General features: G+C 37.5%; 1 protein-coding gene and 1 pseudogene across 3 annotated transcripts in view; one reads left to right on the forward strand and one right to left on the reverse strand.

The window, feature by feature from the left end:
• The window catches only part of GALK2 (galactokinase 2), a 50286-nt gene continuing 28993 nt past the window's right edge, over window positions 1-21293 (forward strand). Inside the window, exons 1-5 of one of the 3 annotated variants that reach the window (XM_030013752.2) lie at window positions 1-160; window positions 2805-2893; window positions 4297-4420; window positions 9473-9581; window positions 12473-12619. In XM_030013752.2, coding sequence (XP_029869612.1) covers window positions 108-160; window positions 2805-2893; window positions 4297-4420; window positions 9473-9581; window positions 12473-12619 — 522 coding nt within the window. In that variant the 5' untranslated portion in view covers window positions 1-107. Of the gene's footprint in view, window positions 161-744; window positions 810-2804; window positions 2894-4296; window positions 4421-9472; window positions 9582-12472; window positions 12620-21293 lie in introns of those variants that run through there. The other 2 variants (XM_030013754.2, XM_030013753.2) reach the window with 2 other exon arrangements.
• LOC115341293 overlaps window positions 4616-21293 on the reverse strand; it is a 178313-nt pseudogene continuing 161635 nt past the window's right edge.

Raw genomic sequence — 21293 nt, forward strand, 5'->3', positions numbered from 1 at the left:
CGTCGCCCGGAAGGACGGTGTCTGCCTGTCCCGTGACCGCGGCCCAGCCGGAGCCGCCGCACCGCGCCGCTGCCCGCCTCAGCCAGGGGCCGGCGGGGGGAGCCGCCATGGCGGCGGACGCCCCCGGCACCCTCCCGGTTCAGCTGGTGGAGCAGCCCAGGTGGGTGCGTGGGTCGCTCCCCTCGGCCCCGGCCCCGGCCCCGCAGCGAGAGGCCACGGCCGCAACGGAGATGCGGAAGCCCGCCGCCATTTATCCCGGGGCGGGCGGGCGGTCTGCTAGGCGGGCAGGGGAGGTGGGAGGACAGGTGGGACGGTCTGTTTCCAAGCCTCTCGCCTGAGGCGTGAGAGGGTTTTGACTTGCGATCCTTTGATTCGCCTCAACACAAACAGCGTGACGCTTGCGTTCTGTGTGGCCCCGGGAGCGCCCTTGCCGCGGCCACGTTGGCCTGGGCGTGCTTTGATTTCCCCGCCGGCAAGCGGGCGTGGGCTCCGGCCGCCTTCTGCCGCAGGGCCGCGCGCTGGGCACCGGCCCCTCCTGCCCCTTCTCCGCCAAACGCGACTCCCTGCTGCCCAGGCGTCCCTGCTGCCTCTCGCACAGTGCCACTGTGGCAGGAGGGGAGTAATTAATTCATCTTTCCTCGTAGCGTTTTTAGTTTGTTCAGAATTTGGGGGGTACTGATTATCCTCTTGTCCTTTTGGCTATAAAAGAAGTGCCCCTGCGATTCCTTGGAACAGCGTAGGCCTGGCTCTGCGTTGGTATGACTGTGGCACATGCCAGTGCATGCTCTTTCCCCACGGAGTTGCACTCGGTGTGTGGAAGTAGAATGCACAAACAGTTCAAACGAACCTTTTTACCTGTGTTAGCACTGGAGAAGGGTCTTTTTTTTTTTTTTAAGTTTAGTTGCTTGCATATGATTGCACTGCGGAAAGGACGAGTCTGGCGTTTCCAGACTTGGATGTGTGAAGTTGTGAGGGATGCCTTCACTTAACACTTCTGACAATTATCTTTGATGTAGGTGCTTAAAATGCAGCATGCATGTTGCAACATCAAGGCCAAAGCCTGTAAATAGCCTTTCATCAGGCCTGCTTGTAAAAACCCACATTAAAAAAAGAGATCAATCAGCACTTAGATAAACATGCCCCCATGACTGCTCTGTTTGTTCTTAGTCTCTTGGTACCAACACCACTATAAAAATATCTGTGAAACAAAGAAGCATTCTAAATACTGACACAAAAAGGAATAAAGTTAACACCTAGAATTCTGCCAGCAGATTCCCCTATGGACTACAATATTATTAATGTGATCTAGAAAAGGGATTGTACAATGAAATGGCAGAAATTGCTTCTGCTAATTGGAAGAGTGATAAACTAGTCAATACTAGGGGAGATGATAAAAAGGGGAAATTACAGAGGGACGTAATGCAGCTTTGTTACTGGGTGCCAAGATGGAAAAGTACTGAAGGATGTGTTAAAAAAAAGCATAAAAAAAAGTATTTTGTAGCTTTCCATCTAAAGAAATCTTATAAAACATTTGAATATATGTAGTTGGACAGTAACACAGCTTTTACAAAGAAGTATAAACTAAATAATTGACTGTGAAATTTTGTAACATCTGTTTCTCATTGCTGTCTTCTTACTTACACTTTGCATTAACTAGGCTTCCAGTTCTAGTTTTAGACTAAATGTAGAAACCTTAGCAGGGTTCCTGTTACTAGATTTTTGTTAGTAGACTAAAAACAACAACAAAAAATTTAATTGGCTACATGCTTTAAAGCCAACAGGGTATGTCAGTGAAATATTGTAAGTCCCATTTTAAAGATTATTTTTCTTGTATTCTTACTGCTTTTTCATCATTTTAGTCTGTTGCTTACATTAATTAAAGTTAATGGGTTAATGTGCAACCTAAATTGCTTTAAGGTAGTTTTGAAGTGAATCACTGTCAAATTTCTCATGCTTCACTAAGATAATGGATTAATCTCTTCTCAGTCTTTATTTACCCAGTTCCTATATGACACACTAAAGCATTCCAGCTTTGCAAACACAGGGCAGAAGCTAGATACCTTTACAGTCTTAGGAAATAAAGCAATATGCCAAATTTTTCTTTGCATTGGAACTTTCAGTGGCACATCTAGCACCTTCAAATGGAAAACCTGAAGAACTTTCTGTGAACTGTTGCTGTAAACCTGTAGAGTAAATACTAAGTAAATTGCAGGGATAATCTGAGGTTTGGAATTCTAGTTCTCTGCATACATATTTGTACAGAAATGGGGTAGTGTCTAATATGGAAATTGATAAAAGTCAAAACTTGGAAGAAAATGAATTCGCTCAGGCCTGGTGCGGTCAGATCTGACTTTGAAGGGAGTGCCTCTGTGTGTATGTGACAAATCCCAGTGCCACAAACGAGCCATTGGTCCACACTGCCGGATTCTTCCTCAATGGCAAACAGTTTTATAGGGTTGTGGCGTAGGAGAGGTAGCTGGAGGCCATGGTATTTTGCTACCCCAGGCAACTGCCTTCCCTGCTTCTGTCTAGAACCAACCTAGACAGAGGACTTAAATAAAATAAGGCCCCTTCTATCCTTTTCAAGTGAACATACACGTTTCTTAATTAGAATATTCTAAATGGAGTTTTCTCTGTCACAATGAATGTTATATGAAGAGCAAAAATAAGCAGCTTAATGTCGCTTTTGATGTAACAGACAAAACACGTAATTCAAAAAGTTGAATCGAACTTCAAGAAACGTGGAAACTTCCTGCCTTTTTTGCAAATATAGTCCTTCTAAATGTTTCTAACCCACCTTTCAGATTGCAGAAGCTAAAGGAGATGTTTATATCAAAATTTGGATCGGCTCCCAAGTTTTATGTTCGTGCACCAGGGCGAGTCAACTTAATAGGTAAAGAGAAAAATTAATATTCTGTTAATTTATCCGCCATCATGAAAGCCGAGTAGTTCAAAACATAGAATCAAAATAATGTTGGTCTTAATTTTATTTTTTTCAGAGAAGTTGCTTGTGATAAATGGAAAACAGAATATAATACTTTACTAGCTTTTACTACACCTCGTTACAAGCAACTGCACACTCAAATATCAGTTTTGGAAAAAACATTTATAGTGTGATGGTTTTGAAAATTGGAGTAACTTGCCAGCTTATGGTTGGATACCATTTTTTTGAAAGGCTTGGGAAATTTAATCTAAAGTAGTTGATGAACAGTGCATCCACAAATTAAATTAGTATATTTTTTTCTTCCATTATAATTTGTTACCAAATATAACCAGCCACACAGCAATGCATATGATAAAGCATGAAATGATTCTACCATTATCTGCTCTTCTTTACTCTTCCATAGAGTGGTGTCCACAGAACTTAGAACAGTTGGTTGTGATTCACTGGCAGACTGGAATGACATAATTATTTTGTATTTAGGATTTACTTGTATTTCTGTGGCAGCCTTATTTTTGAGATTTCTCTATCCATATTAAGATGGTGCTCTCCCTAGAGCTCAATTTCTTCGATATTCATGAAGTAACCCTATGCATTTGAAGACATTGTAACTAAAAGGATCCTGCAAAACAGAGCTTTAAAAATTATTTAGTCCGTTGTGCAATTAATGATAATTTTTATCTTGGTGCTGTGTGAACATATCATATAGATTAAATAGACAGTATATGCTAACTGGGAATTACTTCCAAGAGAGAGGATGTTTACTACATACATTTTCTACTTGAATATTACTTTATGTGTTGTATGTAACTGTATTAATGATTATTTAAATATAATTATTATCTTCTTGGAAAAAAAGTCCAGAAATTTTATGAAAACTAAAATATAAAATTTCTACCACAAGCCTTCTCTGGCGGCTAATGAATCACCCACATGAGCAGAGGAGATCACATAATGAGGAGTCCTGTGGCGCCTTTATCTCTTCCAGTCATCAGTTAAATGTGATTGATTTGACTTAATTTTTTGTACTGTTACAACAGTGTACAAATAATGTGGCCATTCTCATTGCTGGACAATAATCTATGTAGTGGTTTTTTGATTTTTATAAGCCAATGTTAAAACATGAAGATTTATAAACAGATGCCATAGATAAAATCACTAAAGAAAGAAGAAAATTTTTGTGCAGTAATATGAAATGGAGGAAATGCACCCCAAACTTTAAATAATAAGAGTTGAGACTATGCTCAGAACTTGTCTTGTATGGTAAACAACATTGAACCCCTGTAGAAGCCCTGTTACTGCTATTCTAGAAAGAATTATTCCAAAATATTTTAATTATCTCTTTTCTTTGGTAGGAGAACATATAGACTACTGTGGTTATGCTGTGCTCCCTATGGCTATAGAACAAGATATACTGATTGCAGTAGAACCTGTAAAAACTAAAGCTGTGCAACTGGCAAATACCAATTCTTTGTACTTGTAAGTAATTACTTTGTTTATTCACTAATTTTTATGAACCTCTTTATGCAAGTGCAATACAGGTTAACTTCTCAGAGATCTGACAAACTGCCATTGCAGTATAGAGTTTAATTGTGTAAAATGATATAAGCAGATGGAATCCCATTGACGCTATGCTGTGCATATTAGTTTAGAGCAATAGGTTTGCTACTTCTGTTTCCCACCTGTTTGTTCAGATTTCTCGTGAGGCCTCTGATTTTTCAATCTTTCTAAAAGTGCAATCCTGTCTTCCCTTGTTGTAGCTCATCTTTCTTGATGTAATCCCCATAACTGGCAGCAGTTCAGTTCTCCTGGAGAAGGGAGTGAAATGTTTTGTAATCAATTACTGCATATGTAAGCTAACATTACCCTGCTCTGGAGAACCTGGGGCTGTGTTTTCACAACACAATGGCTTTAGCAACAATCCTGGCTCAAAGAATCTGTATTCCCTCTCTTCTACTTCCTCCACAGCTGCTTGTTTGCAGAATCAGACTAATTTAGGTTGGAAGGGACCGTTGGAGATCCCTTGTAACCATCTTGATGGCCTTCTGCTGGACTCCCTGCAGTTTGCCAATGTCTGTCTTGTATTGGGAAACCCCAAAACTGAACGCAGTATTCCAGCTATGGTCTCACAAGTGCTGAACACAGGGAAATAATCCTGCCATTCTTTTCAACTTCAGCCACATTTTTCTGCCTTCTTCCTTGTAACAGACTGATATTTGTGTGGTTGCATGGCAGTTCAGATCAGGTCAGTTATCCACATGAACTTTTGTGGGATTTTGCAAAAATCAGAATCAGCACAAGCTTAGTTTAAGACATTTTTATTAAGCCATTGGTTTAAGCCAATGGTAAATTACTCCCTGAAAGCACAGTGCATGGCAGCACAGGGACAGGAACATACTGCCAAAAGTGGGAAGTATTTAAACACATATTCCTGCTTAAAGCTCAGTTTGTTATAAAAATATGTTCTGAGCTGCTGCCTGCAAGTAAGGCAGTTGAAAGGAATTTTTACTTCCGTGGGAAGCATAAATACTCAAATGTTTTTCATTCACTTTGTAGAGTATGTTTTCACATTATAGCTGGGCTGAATTAAGAGTCTGCCACCACCAAAAGGTGATGGCTTGCTTCTTTTACCCATAGTCTCCCTGTCTCTGCTTCTACCATCGATCCACCCTCTGCCTTTTACTAGGTGTAGTCCTTGTTTGATCTTAAGGTAAAGTGCACTATTCACCTGTTTTTTGCCTGGTTAATTTTCTGTCATTTTAGTGAATTGAATTGTCATGCACTCAGCACTAAAGCTGACTGGGGCTAAACAGTGGGAACATGCAGTGGTGAGCAGGGGGATAGGAAATGGCAGATGTGAGTGGGACCTTTCCCTTTTTTAATAGCAGCCTCCAGCAGGGCTTAAGCTGTATTGCAAAACCATTCTGCAAGAAGCGGTAGTTCCAGAATTATAATAGCTTTGATTAGGAAAAGTTGTTATAATGGATACTAAATAAAGCAGTAACCAAAAGGTAAACATTTTTTAAGCTTTGGCACATTACATCACAATTGAAATGGCCTTCTCCTAAGGTACATACAGTTCCTACCAAATCTGGAATTACAGCCTTTGAATTCAAATTGCATACACAGTCACTATATTTTTATATCTGCCCTGGTTTCAGTTTGAAATTGTATGTTTTAAACCGTAAACCAAGAAGAGGTCTCAGAATACAACATTAAGCATCTCTATTTTGTTGAGACACTATTGCTTAAAAACAAAGCTAAAACATGCCCATAATTTCATAACAAAGAAATATTTTTCAACACTTTGAATGTTACACCACATAACAAAACTGTTGACAGTGTATCTTTTTTCCCAGCCTGTTACACTGGTAGATTTATGCCTGTGGTGAATGCATATATATAGGCCTTTGGCAAACAAGGACTAACCATAAGCCTCCGCAGAATCACTATTTCCTATTTCATTCTTGTTTCATGAACTGGTAAAATGTGTAACAGTTCTGTAGCCCTCTTCCACCCTGATGGTTCATGTTAGCTTTCAGGGAAAACAGGACGAAGAACAGACTGCAAGAAAAACCACCTATGTGTTTTTAATCAGAAATCATCCCAACTGATCAGATGCCTTTAGTGTTATTTGGGCTAAAACAGCATTCAAAAATTACAGTCTTTTGATGTTCCTGGTACCTCCCCTTCACATAAAATCTTTGTAATTGAGAAGTACATGTACAGAGAATATCTGACATGATACTTCTCAAAATGCCTTCAGACATACCAGAGGATGATAATTATCCATCGGTTTCCATCTTGTGGCAAAACCTGAAAATCTTTTTTTTTAAAAATCAGATTTTTTTTTACAGAGGACTTAAACAGATAAACTAACAGATTGACAAGACAATGAGGTTCTGTGACAAAAAGCCAAATTTGTCTCCCAAAAATAAGGATTAATTACTATTCAAACAGTAAAAAACACCTCAGGCACATGTGTTTTTCACACTACTTAAAAAACTCTCCTCTTCTAATTATGCAGAAGAATTGGAATGCTTATATCTAGCTTGGAGGAGGGGCAAGCTTTCCCAAGAATCCTTTAAAACAGAAAGGCTGGAACAGACAATATCAGTATTTTTACTTTATGGGTATGTTTTTCCCAATTTTTATTTTATTTTATTGTAAAGTTCTTATATCAAACTGTCTACCTTCCAGTAGGAGGATCAAAGGCAAGCCTGAAGATTTACTGATTTAAGATAACGCTTGGGCGTTATCAATTTAGGAACTGGTTTTTACAACAAATTGAATGTGATAACAAAAAAATACAGTTAAGGATTCTGGGCATCTTGACAGTACCACATTCTGTGTTTGTGTGAATTATGTCCATGTGAAACCTGCCAAAATCAACGCCAATTTTTCTTTCATTTTGTATGCGAGAAGATTGCAGAAATGAGCAAAATGCATTTTAAGAAGTCATTATTTTAATTTGTCTTGAGAACCAGCAAATATAATCATAGTTTATGTCTTGTTCACTGAAGTTTTACTTTGCCTGATTGTATAAAAAGAATTACAAAGATAAAATACTTTACAACTCTTTTTTGAGGAAAAGAGGACTTCAGATTTGCTTTCTGTTAATCACTTTTACGCATTGATTTCCATCAACATTGCTTTTTTACAATAATAATTTAGGATTATTGTAGAGAACAAGCATAAGCAAACACAGGATTTTTTTAATTTTCATGACTTTTGACAAGTATTTTCTATTTACAAGTACGTCTGGGTTTTTTATTATATTCAAAAGCCATAAGCAAAATGATGTTATTTTATTCTCTGGGAGATTGTTCTGACTACACATGAATCTCAAATTAGAAGAATTTTACAGCTATTCTCAAACTTTCCTTGTATTGTAATCTCAATACTCCCTTTCAGATCTTTTGTGTTACTCTACAAACCCCAGTAATTTCTGACACTAACTTTGTACAATTCTTTGATGCTGCATTGTTGATGATGTCCTGTAAGTGGCACTATTTTGAACAGTTCAGATTGAAAGACAGCAATTTGTATGTTAACTGTACACCAATCTGATATTTCTGCACTGTATTGACTGTTGAAATTGAATGTATAACTGACAAAATGGTAATTCTAAGTTGATACTTAAAGTGTAAGATCTGTCATGTAACATTGAGCTAGGAGCAGGTTGTAGACTCGTAATACAAGTGGAGTAGCTCACTACAGCATAGGTAGCATTAGACCATGTGAAGAGGCAGGATTGTGGGTCTTTTTGTACACTGGTTGTCAGTTTTGGGGGTTACATAACACAAAAATTGCAGCCTTTAATTGCACCAGAATAAAGTGAAGTTTTCAGCCATCATTTGAAGACAATTATATCATTGTAAAGATGCTTTATATTAGTATAACTTTTCTCCATAGGTAACAGAATACTTCACCATTAAAAACACCTTCACACTGGTATTCATTACAGGTATTAACTAGCGATATCATTTTGGATAAAAATAACATATCACTAACCTACATAGTTTACAGATACAGAGTAGGACTAGCATAAGAACAAAAAATTCCATCCCCTTAGGAGTTGCAGACTGTCCCCTGCTGTATAATTTCTTGAAAGTGGTTTTATTCCCATTAAACCTAAATATTTCCAGGGAATTCAGCTGCCTCTGTTCATATTGTTCGGCAGAACACTTGCCTTGTAAAGCACAGCTTAGCCTGCAACTTTTGAATATTTTTTGTTAGCTTTTCTTGACATTCTCAATGCCTTTCCTCTTTCTGTGTTGGGCATCTGCTGTAATGATATCAGGTAGGTACAGTTATTGGACATTCAACAGTACAGACTTCTAAACAATCTGCGCTTCTTGGTGCTTAATGCATGCTCCTCTAAGGTCTCTGTGCATCACTCCCTGCTCACTTTGACAGCACCAATCTGTAGCAGTAGTTTCTTTAGGAGGATTCAGGCTTAACATTTTTATTATTTTGAAATGCAGATAGAGTAGGAAAACCATTATCAGAATCATCCTGGAGGAAATAGATAAACTATTCTAAACTAAATTATTTGATTTGTATCTTGTAACATACATAATACAACTTTGCAGCACTAGGCTTGTTTTAGTGAAGTGCCGTTCAGAGCAAAGGTATTGAAGACGAATTCCTGAGCAGGGATTACTAGAGAACCTGAAGTGTATTTATCTCTATTCTAGGTTTGACAGATATGACTATTTAGATTTTCACTTCTCTAAGAGATCAAGAGAAAATACACATGTAATGGAAGGCATGCTGCCTTAATTAAGGATGCCAAAGGCAGTTTAATTTCTGAATTTATTTAATAAATTCTATAACTTAAGCAAAAATTCTTATGCTTCAATCTAAAATATCCTTATAGAATCGAATAATAAAGAAGATCTGTACAAAAAACCCAAAAAACATTGCACTGAAGAAAATTAACATCGAAATGTTTTTGTTCATCAGCAGGTGGCAGTAATAAGCCATGTTTTTTTCAAACTAAGTTTACTGGTAAGTTAAAGCCTCAAGGTTTTTCTGTTTTTGCAGGGATTTCAGTACTAGTGTTAATAACATTCAGATTAACAAAACCACACCTCAGTGGCATAACTACTTCCTGTGTGGACTGAAGGGTATTCAGGTAAGCCAAATCCATTTAACTTATGAAATTAATGTAGAAGTAAAATACGACAAGCATACCTATTCACCCTCAAAATACTTCCCTGCATTCTGTAGCTTTTCTTGACATACAGTTAAGTATTTTTATGTTAAAATTTGAAGAGGAGATATGAGTGGGTTTGTTTTAAAATATTTGCAGAGCCCTATTTTCATTATATAAATTACAATAGCAAATAATTACTTATTTAGTAAAGTCATGACCAAACTCATTATCGAGATGACATTTCTGTATTTTGAAGTTAAACATCATGCATTCCGATGGAATCATCTAATTAAAATCTGCTTTTAAAAAGTTTTGGAGGCTTGTCTGTCAGGACACAAAAGTCATATTTTAGTCCTTTTCTTCCTATGGAAACATTTTAAAAAACATTAATTTCCATTCATGTTGGAAACCTACAACTTGTGCACAACTGAGTGAAGCTGACTCATGCAGTAGGCAACAGAAAATGTAAAATGTAAGTAAACAGCGTACAGGAGAAATATTCCAGTGAAAACCGTTACTTAACCAGATTTTCAGTGTGTGGAATTTGAATGGGATTTTCAAAATTTCCTGAGTTGAGTGCAGCTATGCAGGAAATGGCACACTTACAGTAAAGGCAGGAACACTGAACAGATAGACATTTTCCTGTCTGCTCATTTGAGCTTTATCTTCTCCTTTGTGAGCTAGCCTGTCTCCAGACTGACTTGAAGACTGAACTGCTTGTGAAACTAAGTGCTGATTGTCAGTGTTGTCCTGGGAGGCAGCCTGAACTCACACTTGAGGCTTCCTATAAATCTCACCTGCTGTTTGCAGGTGATTCATGGCCCTTTGAGAAAAAACATGATGACTTCTCAGCTTGATGTCAATCCAGTGATATTTCTGGAAGGGCAGATGGGATAAACAGTGATGGCTAAGTCAGGAACAGGTTGCCACAGGCAGCCCGAATTATGGGTGAATGTGCTTTTTGAAGCACATGAAGCTTGCCTCAGGATAGGCCATCTAGGTCACCCCACAGGATGATCCAATAGATGAGGACTGCAGACAGCCAACAAAGCCTGCCTCAAACCTGCCACTGGAGCCTTCAAAATACAATATTTGGAATAATCAGTGCCACAAGTCACTTTATTACAATCCACAGTTCCTAAACAGACCCCTGCCCCTATGTTTAGACCCCAATAAATTACTTACGTTTGCAGTAACATGAGTATTTTCAATTTTGTGTTGCTCAGTAACACAGGCATTTAAATTGCATTGACTGTAGAGATGTAGATTAGGTTTCTTTACAATATATCTTTTCTTATATTAAGGCTAGCATGACCAATTGACTTTATTTACTTTGCAGTCTGCTACTGAGATTTGTTTCCTAAGGACAAACTTTCATACTTGAAGGTTAATTTGCAAAACAGGTTTGCAGACTCTAGCACTGGCAGAAAATAAGCATAAATGTTACAGACTTAAGAAACACTGAAATACAAGTACTCAGAGGGTCCAGCGGGATAATCTGTTTATATTAAGTTGAACATGCTATCCTTTTGGGACAGAACTATTGCAGAACTTGGCAAAGTCCATTTTCATTTTTGAAACTGAAGTACGTTTTCTATTTAAACATCGCGTGATAAGTTTGCAAGCCTGATTCACATTCAAGACAATCCAGAAACTGTGGATCAGTTTCTGGTTACTCAAGCATTTTCTGGTTTTGAACAAGCCTGTCTAGCGTTCTTCATGAAGGGGCATGGGCAGCAATAGTATTTGAGGTATGAATTCCCTTATATTTGTAGAAAGGGAAATTTAAAATAATTTGAAGTGATGGTAGAAGACATTAAAGGAGGCTCTTTGTGTTTGCTGATCTCTACCATTGGTATTTATGGTTGAAGTTGTTTCAGGAAAAGTAGTGAAATCTTTTGAAGGTGGGCATTTCTTTATGGAAACACTGCCATTTTTTCTCATTAATGACATTGTAGCATAGTTTATTGACATATAAATCTGTATCAGAATGTAGCTATTCATATAACCTCCGTATACATTTAGTGATTTTTTAATAAGTACTGCATGTTTATTTCAAACTAACAACAGAGAGGAATTTATATTAAAGTTATTATAAATAAAAAGACAAAGCAAATAAAAAGTAATTATAAGAGTATGTACGTGGGGATTTATGACTTCTGGATTAAATGTATTATCTGCGATGATATCTATCATGTATGTAAAAATATTTTAAACTTTGTTCTATAAATAGCATGACAGAGACCGTCACCACTGGTAGGTATGTCTTTGTGTCTCCTAAAGCATAGTATCCTTCAAGTACCATTGTGGTTTTCTCAGTGGTAGTCCTGTGGGTGCTTCAGGAGATAGGAGTATCAGCTGCATGGCTACTAGTTCCCCATCAGTGTGATGTGGCTCCCTAGTAACACGTGCCAGCATTAGAAGTGAAGCATAAAGTGGACCTTAAGCTCTTCAGGATGCCCTAAGTGAGAAGCTGTGGAGGAAAGGACAAAAGTAGGGTATAAAATGTTTGGTAACCTCTGATACTGTCACCACAGCAGCTCAGAGCAGAGCCAGTTGCTGCAAAACCCACCCACGAAGCTTGGTAAATTCTTGGGCGTTTAGCCCATACTGAATTCTGCTTGGGGTACGGTTCTGTCAGCTCATGTATGTTTGTGTACAGGAATTGCAGACATACCTTTGGCTGAAGCCCTACCATTGGATTTGTTCTTGAGGAATAGAATGAAAATTTTGCTTTATTTTGGAGATACCAGAAGCAGGTCCTTGGTTCCAGCAACTCAACAGAAAGATTCTCTTTCTAAGTATCAGATAATTGCAAGCCTGAGCCTGTCTGTACTTGAAACTGAGATTGTTTATTTTTTCATTGTTAGGAACATTTTGGTCTTAATAACCCAACTGGAATGAATTGTCTGCTAGATGGAACCATCCCTCCAAGTTCTGGTCTCTCTAGCTCCAGTGCTTTGGTGTGCTGTGCAGGACTCGTGACAGTAAGAGCTAATGGAAAAACCCTCTCTAAGGTAATTTACTGTAAATCACAAGAGTGTCAGCAGTAAAATTCTACTTAAAATTAAATATTGTTAATGCCTGTAAACATTAAAAACACGATACAATTGTTTTTGCAAAGAGTTGTTGGATATAAACTTAAGATATTGCACAATTGAGCAAACTTCTTTGGCCAAATTTTGGCAGGATTTGAATTTGGCAAGAAAACAGGCTTACATTAAAGCTGAAAAAAGGAGCATTATTGCAAGCCTGTATTTTGGCCAACCATGAGGTCCATGCCTGGACCAGATGTGCTATCTGCAGGCCAGGACTGAGGATGTATGTGCTGAAGCATGTGGACCACACCCCCGAGGCCTTTACCCTCTCCCTGAATGACTTTTCATGGCTTTAACAGCAGAGCATCTGTTGGAGGCCTGTGGAACAATTTCTTGATAAATTATATAATCAGCACAATGTAGAGGTAAAATTCTTCCATCTGCTTCTCCTTATTCTCTTCACAGTTTTTTTGGAATGAACATATTTACAGTCCAAAATGTATTCCTCACTTTTTTAAACAAACATTAGTCTAAAAACAAACCCCCAAGTATGTGACCTGTTAGCAGTACAACTGTTAGTAGAATTTGGCTCATGTAATACAAATTTCTGGAGGAGTCATGGTCCCTGAAGGTGCCATGTGGGAATGAAGTTCTCTGCAGTAAAAATGTCTGGTTAAGTGAAACTAGGATCTTAAATTAGAACATTGTCAGAAAGGGCAAAGAACAGATCTAAATGTGACTGTTATGCATATTTGTGCCTATTGTCTAAGGCACATTCCCAAATCGTGGTACAAAGCCAACTTAAAGTGGTACATGATGATGGCAGCTGTTAACTGTGCTTGTATACAGGCACTTCTCTGAGCCATGAGGTAAACAGATCCACACAGAAGGTTTTTGCTGATTAGTTGTGACTTGCTTCTCTATGTAGCTGCAGCTGCAGCAGTCCGCTCAGCGGTAAGTGTTCCATCCCACATTGCACAGCTCACAGTGCTTGCTTCAGGAAGGTATCAAGCAGGGTTAAGGCAGAAAGAAGCAGGGTTGGTGAGGCAGGGAGGCTCTGATGTAGGAGGATGTGGCTACAGTTACTGTCACCCTGCTTTGTGTTGATGCGATTGTGGTCAAAAGGTAAGGGATTGGACACTTAACAGAGGCTCTAGTTTGTGAGGTGAGACATGTAGTGCAATGGTAGATGAAAACATGGAATTAAGGATCCTACTCTGATAAATGAGACCTTGCAGTAAGAGGATTGGAGGTGATAGACATGCTTTTTTATACATGTGTACCTGCCCTGGCAAGAAGCTTCTGGTTTTGCATAGGTGGTCTTATCACAGGTCAGCACCATCTCTGATGGTGGTAACCAAATGAGCTAAGCTTGGGAACCACTGATCAAAATCACTGGAGTGCATGTGTTCAGAAATTGGGTATCTGCAAAATCCATAAAACTGACAGAGGTCAGAAAGCCCAAATTTTACTAGGTAGTAGAAATCTGTATCTGGAAAACCAGAAGCCAGGTTTTCATTATTCCAAGAAATACTGCACAGCTTTCTTCAGAGAATAAATGATACAGTGTGTATCTTGAGCTGAATTTACACATGGCTTGGGAGTACCAGCTGGCATTATGCCAGACCTGTTGTAAAGAAAGGTGCAAAACTCCTTTTGGCATTTTCATAGAAACTTGTGGAGTAACAGAAGGAAGACAGAGACTCCACTGAATGTCTTTCCTTCTCCTCATGTGTCCTGTTCAATCAACCCAAAATGTCTTCTGCTTGCTGGTTGGAAAGTGTGCTGGAAGTTAATCTTGTGTCTCAAATATAGTTGGACAAACACAAGAGACACAATTGCACATTTTTGTCAGGAAATCCTGCTGTCTGCAGCCAAATATTTTGCACTTGTGATGAAAAATGAGCAATTAATGTACGGATGAGAATTCCCAATAGCCAACATAGAAGCAGTTAAGAACATATCCAAGGTTTTATGTGCTTGCACACCTGGTTGTGGTGGTTAAGATAGAGGATGACAGCTCTGAAGAGTGATTACTTTTGTCCAGGCTCTAAGTTTCCCCTAATCTTACAGGACAGTAAAAACAAGTTCAGTGTTCTTGGCTAATTTATGATTTAGCATTAGAGACCTCTTATATCTAGCTAAATCCACATTCTCTGTTGCACTGAATTTATGCTTAGCCTCGCAGAACTGCCTTGTATAAGGCAGAGCTAGTCTGAGTATAAATTAGAGCAATCTAGGCATGTGAGCCCTCGGAATTGTAAAACGTGCTCTGGCTGCTTCTTTCCAGCTCCTAATGCATCCTGTGCTGGTGTCAAATGGTATCTGTGCAGGGTCCAGTAATACTGGCTGTGTATCAGCTGGAAGCTCCCCCATGGCAGGGGAATTCTTAGCTGACCAGAAATAGGGGCTTTCCAGATCCTTTCTACTAGAAAGCAAACCAGGACCTTGCATTTTTAGGGCTCTGGATATTTATGTGTTTGTTTATTTTTAAGGAAGAAGTATCACTTCACCTCTCCCCTCTGTCTTATTTTTTCAAATGCTTGAGAGTTGCAAAAGTTGTAAATGGTAGTACTTCTAAGTAACAGTATTTGGTCATGGTGGTAATTTTATGGAAAAAGATTGACTTTTTGCCCCTCATTAGTTTGATGGACTTTGCAAAATCTTAATATGACGGTCTGTAGCAGCAGGACATAGAAACTTTTGGAATCAAATTTGGCTGAATTGTAGGGCTTCTGTAGCCAAAGTTATGAAAAATTGACCTTTTACTGAATGGAACATTTATCTGTTTTGTTTCTGTGAAGCTATTTTTATGAGAATATTTGAGTTATATGCTCTTTTTCCTGATAAATGTAAGTTAAAAATAGTAGCTGTAGAGTAAAAGTTGTTGAAATTTAGAGCTTTTACGAGATAACAGTTCCAGTGTGAAGTTCGGGCCTATGAGATTAAGAGCCAAAAAAAACTGAAATGAAAAATATTGTAAAAGCATGGCTAGAATTTCATGGTGGCTTACTTTAAAAATAGCACTTTTTTGACATTGAAAACAAAATTAAAAAAAATGCTGTCACTAATTATTGTATGTAGGAGTCTGCAATAGGGCATTGTTTCACTGTGCATACAATATTTTTTTTTAAAAAACCCATCACACACATACACAATAGTTTAGGGAAAATACCAGTCCAAGACAATTCAGCCAGATGTGCAGTGCTAACCAGTTGCAGCAGGGCAATAGCATTCAAATAACAAGATGGAAAATTTAGAATGCGATCTTTAAAAAGAATCCATTTTTCTCCTCCAAACAGGATACCAGTCTAAGACTGTGTTGGCATCACTCAAAGAACAGCAATGCTCAGTATTAGCTTTTGATTTTAAAGTGATTTTTATTTTACTGTTACAAAATCAATCTTTTGTACAACTTTTCATCAGGAGAAGATACTTTTTGTAAAGGAAATAGAATAATGCTCTAAATTGTCCCAGCTTTGTGTTTCATGGTAGGAATTAATGAGTACAGAAAATCACTTAGTACTTTTGAATAACTAGATTTACTTGAAAGATGTGATGATAGTGTTGCTGTCCAAATGTTAAATCCTGTGGTACTAAGTTCTGTTCAGCCACCCTAACATTCTGTTGCTCAAGGCTGGGCAGCTGTGCACATACTTATTGGGAAAAATAGATCAAAAGCGAATAGGGTTTATTTAATTTAATGTGAAATGTTGAACATAGGAAGTTGAATTATATTTGGCTCTATCTAGACTAAGAAAAATATAAGTCAGACAGAATGATAAATAGAGGACCTAAATGTAACCTGTAATGGCACAGTGTCCATTGGCTTCAATTTTCTCAAACTGTGTCCCAGATGAATTTGAGTGTGGGATTTTCAAAACATTCAACATTGTCCTGTATTTAAACAGTTACTGTACCTGGTAATGTCATTGATTTCAGTGGGAGAACAGATTGGCCAACTAGAATCCTTTCTACTTTGTTTCTGAAGCCTGTATATAATAAGGAAAGGACTTCAACTGAATACTTTACCACTTCCTAATAATTTTTCTGATGTGCAGTAGGGCTTTAATATCTAGCTATCTGGCAAGAAAATCTGTGAGTATTCATGTTGATAGTGTGACTTTGAAATTAATAATGTGTGCTGATAATACTAGTTAGGATTATTTTATAATATTGCTGCATCAAAAATGTTTGATAGATGCACGCCTAGTTTATTTATATGAGAAACTCAAATTGCTTACACAAAATATGGTACATAGATATTGTATTTTAAAGTACTGTTAATATTGAGAAATGTTAAAGTTCCTTTCTCCCTGTGCAATTAAAACCCAGGGTTCTTTAACTTAAGTTTGACTATGTGTGTTTGTAATCAAGGGGAAACAGAGTACTTTGGAGCAGTGGTAATCAAAGGCCGTAATCTCTCATCAACCAAATTGATAACCTTCTATTTGAGCATGTTAGAGGGCAGATGAAGTCAAACTAAGATTGCTGTGCTTATGAGGACATCCAGATACTATCTGACAAATATTTTCTCATTTTGGAAAAAAGTAAGCATAATTACCTTGCAAAACATACATGAAGTTTAGCTAATTGGGATTTTGTATGCAAACTGGAAGCAGATGGTAACTTTCAGCAATCTATTCCTAGTCAAGAACAGATATTAAAAATAAGGACATTCCTGATGGTAAAAATAACCTCAAAATTTGGGCATCATTTTATACCTTAATAAATGAAACATAGTGCCTTATATTTCAGAAGTTTTTTTGTACAGATATACATATGTATAAACCATGCAGAGATTGAAAAAAGAAATCCCCATCTAACTAGACTTTAAATATGCCTTAAGTGTTGAAGAATATTTTCTTCTTACTGTAAAATACTCATCTTTATCGATAAATGTTTATTCTCCATTTTCAGTCCTGTGTGCCGTGAACTAAACCCTGTAGAATTTCGTAGAAAATCTACACTAAATTTCCCATAAAATGACCAACATTATTTTTTGTAAAGGGAAGCAGCAGACTGTGTCTGACTTTTCAGATTAAACTGGCCAAAATGTTAATGAATGTGCATTGGGGAACCATTACTGTATTGCTGTAGAGAGACTAAATGTATGCACAGGACTTTTGGCTCAATAGATATTTAAATACTCCAGTTACTTAAATTTGCATGCTGAAGAGACTTTTGGAGCACTGAAAATGACAGTCTAAAAATAACTCATATTAACAAATGTATTTTCTTCATGGGGCATCCCTTCACGAACAATAAAATTTAAAACAGGAAGAAAATTGGTTTTTTATTTTAAAGATTAGCTATCACTACTCCTGCATTGTTATATATAGAAAATCTAGGACGTTTAACTTTGACCAAAATGAACTTACATAAAACCACTGAGGCAGATGTAATTTAATACTATCATTTTATAGAGAAGGTTGCTTTATTTTTACTGCTGTCATTCTGGATTTGTATATATCAAGTTTCTGGGTAATGTAGGGTGAGCAGTTCCAAAAAAATACTAAGCAATGCTGATTCTGTTTTACTAACAAATATTTCCCTGTCTCCTACTCACTAATTGTCTTATTCTTTTAAGGAGTTTAATCTTACAGAGGTTTACTTCTTTAAAGGTCTATGTGAGATTGAAAGGGATTGATCACTGGTATGGAACATATTGACAGTGACAGTTATATAAGGACAAATTCTGTCACAGTTTACATACTGTCCAGACCCATTGCATGAGTGAAAATCAGAGCAGTTGGCCCTTGGCCTCTTGTGAGCAAGGGGACTATTAAAGGTGGAACTCCCTTATCTGTTCTCACCCAGATAATTCTTTAGGTTTCTATTTTTAGTTTTTTTATAAGTCAGTGATCATCTGTTCACTTTCATTATTCCTCAGATTCCTGAATACCTTTGTATACTTAGGCCTTCATGTTAATTATCAATAACATCAAACTGAGAGAAACTAAAATAAATGATGGGGCAACAGAGAATCAAATGAGCTGTATTGCGTGGTTCATAATTTATCATGCTGCTGAAGTATCAGGGTATATATGGCCAAATCTAATACAATGTTGGATTGTGCCTGGAAACAGTCAGAAAAATATTCTTTTATCAGTTCCTTAACATTTTTGAAAGACCAAAAATACTCAGTTGAAAATCAAAACCTGAATTTTAGGTGTTTCATATTGAAACATAAACAAGCAGAGACAAAGACATACTAGTGAAAAGTATCATTTTACTGAAAACCCACTTTTTCCATTAAAAATCCCGAACAAGGTAACATGATGCAGAGCTATTGATGAGTTCTTATTATAAGAAATCTCTCCATCTAGAGTAACTAGACATAAGGCAACTAATAATAAAAAATCACAACCCTTCTTTGTCAGACTAAATTATATCTCCACTAATATGATTTCCCAGATTAGACTTTCTGCATGCTGGATAGGAAATCTTGTGGCTCAAAGATAAAACAGATTTAAGTGGTAGTAATTTCTTTCTTTGTAACCCAAGATTGACTTGCTCCTTATCAGGGAGAACCTTAAATTGTTTCAAACAAAAAGCAGAGGTAGTTAGTAGAGCTCTTAGATCAAAGGCTAGCCTAGGTCTGCACATGGGGGCCAGTTGCCTGGTAGACAAAATGGTAAGAGCTGCCTCCTGCAATAAGATACGTTCTGAGCAGACTTTAGAATTAAGCTTCTGAAAAGGAACAGCCTGAAAAAAATACATTTTGTACATTGTTACTTTTAGTTTTTTCCAAATGTTCCAACTAAAGTTGTCTAAAACCTAAGAGTTCGGTTTTGAAATCCTTGAGAGACAGCAGCTTCCTTAAATAGATTATTACTTCACATAAATTTCTTAATGCTTAATTGCTTATTAGGCAAGTGAGTGAATTGTATGCACTGAGATTCTACTGCTAATGGTGTTGCTTTGTATTGTTTTAATTACGGATATTCTCATTTAATGTGTTGTATCTTTTTTTTTTGTTGGGTAAACAACAAAAAAATCTTCATATATCATGTAACTCATGGGTACTAAACATCTCCCATGGAAGCACAGCCAACCTGGCATGTGTACGTGCCAACAGCTATAAAAGTACTGTTTGCATTTTTATGTATCATATTGGGCCTGGCATTCAAAAGCTGCAATATTCTGCAATAGTGTTTCTTCACAGATCACCAGGGAGACTTTAAGATTTAACTCACCTACCAGCTACTACTACTGTCATGTTATGCTCATTCCTCTCCCATGTTCAGAGGCTGAACAGACCAATTGTACAAAATAGCTCAGGGTATTGCTAGACTAACTTCAGATACTTGTTTTCATCCCAGCTTCCCTGCTTACTATCACTGATTTTTACAGACCTCACTACAGTCAGAAGAAGGGGAGAGTTTGCTTCAGCCATGCCACTGCAAAGCAGGTTCAAACAAAGGGACTTTGCACAGGAGTGGCTGACGTAGTCACATAATCTCTCCTGTTGACTATGGCATCAGGACAGTAACCTCAGTGAAAGAGGTGGAATAGTAGTGTTGAACTGGTTGAGGTTGCATTACCATATGTCTGTGTCAACACTAATTAACACACATTTTATGTGGCTCATTTGCCACATAAAAATAGCAAAAGATACAGTGACATTTTCTCTAAGGCAGTCTAAGAAAAGCTGTAAGTCTGCCTCTCTCCTTTCTTACAGACCAAGATAGCTGAAGTAAAAAAGATTCAGGGAAAAGCCACGTGGATGATCAAAGGTCCAGAATGACCTCCATAAAAATAAGCTAGGACTCTTTGGAAAAAAGCACTTGAAGGAGGAAGTGATAGAGGTCCATAAAATGATGAATGTAATTGATAGAGTGGATAGGAATCAGTTGTTCATTGCCCCTCACATTATAAGAGCCAGAAGGTATTAAATGAAACTAATCACGTGCATGTTAATAATCAACAAAAGGAGGTGGTTCTTCATCTCACAAGTTGTGGAAGTCCTTGTTACTGGATGTTCTACGTGTTAAATTTTAAATGAGTTGAAAGGGAGTCTGGACAAGTTCATATATAAGAAATCCATTGTTGGTAACTAAGTGCACAGAATTCACATTCATCTCAGGAAGCTCTTTATCAAAAAATAACGTTCTGGGAAAATACATTCTATACTTGGCCTTTGGTACATACTAACAGCCCGCTTTCAGGTGCAAGATACCGAACTAGAAGTGGCATTGGTTTGACCGACAAAGGCTGCTTTTATGTTAATATATTCTATATTTTTATTCCAACCCAAGTCTTTTAATGATTTTTAGCTAGCTGACAACCCCTTACTTACTCATGGACATTATATGCACTTCCCTTATTGGCTAGGGTTTGGGGGTTTTTTTTGCGGGGGGGCGAGATCAAAGGAAACAACTCCTGATGTTTGAGCTTTACTTTTTTGATTACTAAATAAATCAAATATATCACTTTGCTTGTTTAATACTGTAGATGACAGCTTAGGACTTACTGTGCACATGATAGTTATTATTCACCAATGATGTCCTGGTCTAGCCAGTCCTGTTGGAACAACTTCCTGGAACAGTAATACAGAAATTCAGAGGGCAGTAGCATATATGGATCACAGAACAGCTGGGATAAGGAAATTTTTTATTCGTCTTTAAGTCTTTTTTTTCTAGAGTCATAA

This window comes from Aquila chrysaetos, chromosome 5 (assembly GCF_900496995.4).
Source record: "Aquila chrysaetos chrysaetos chromosome 5, bAquChr1.4, whole genome shotgun sequence".
Taxonomy (NCBI): Eukaryota; Metazoa; Chordata; class Aves; order Accipitriformes; family Accipitridae; genus Aquila; species Aquila chrysaetos.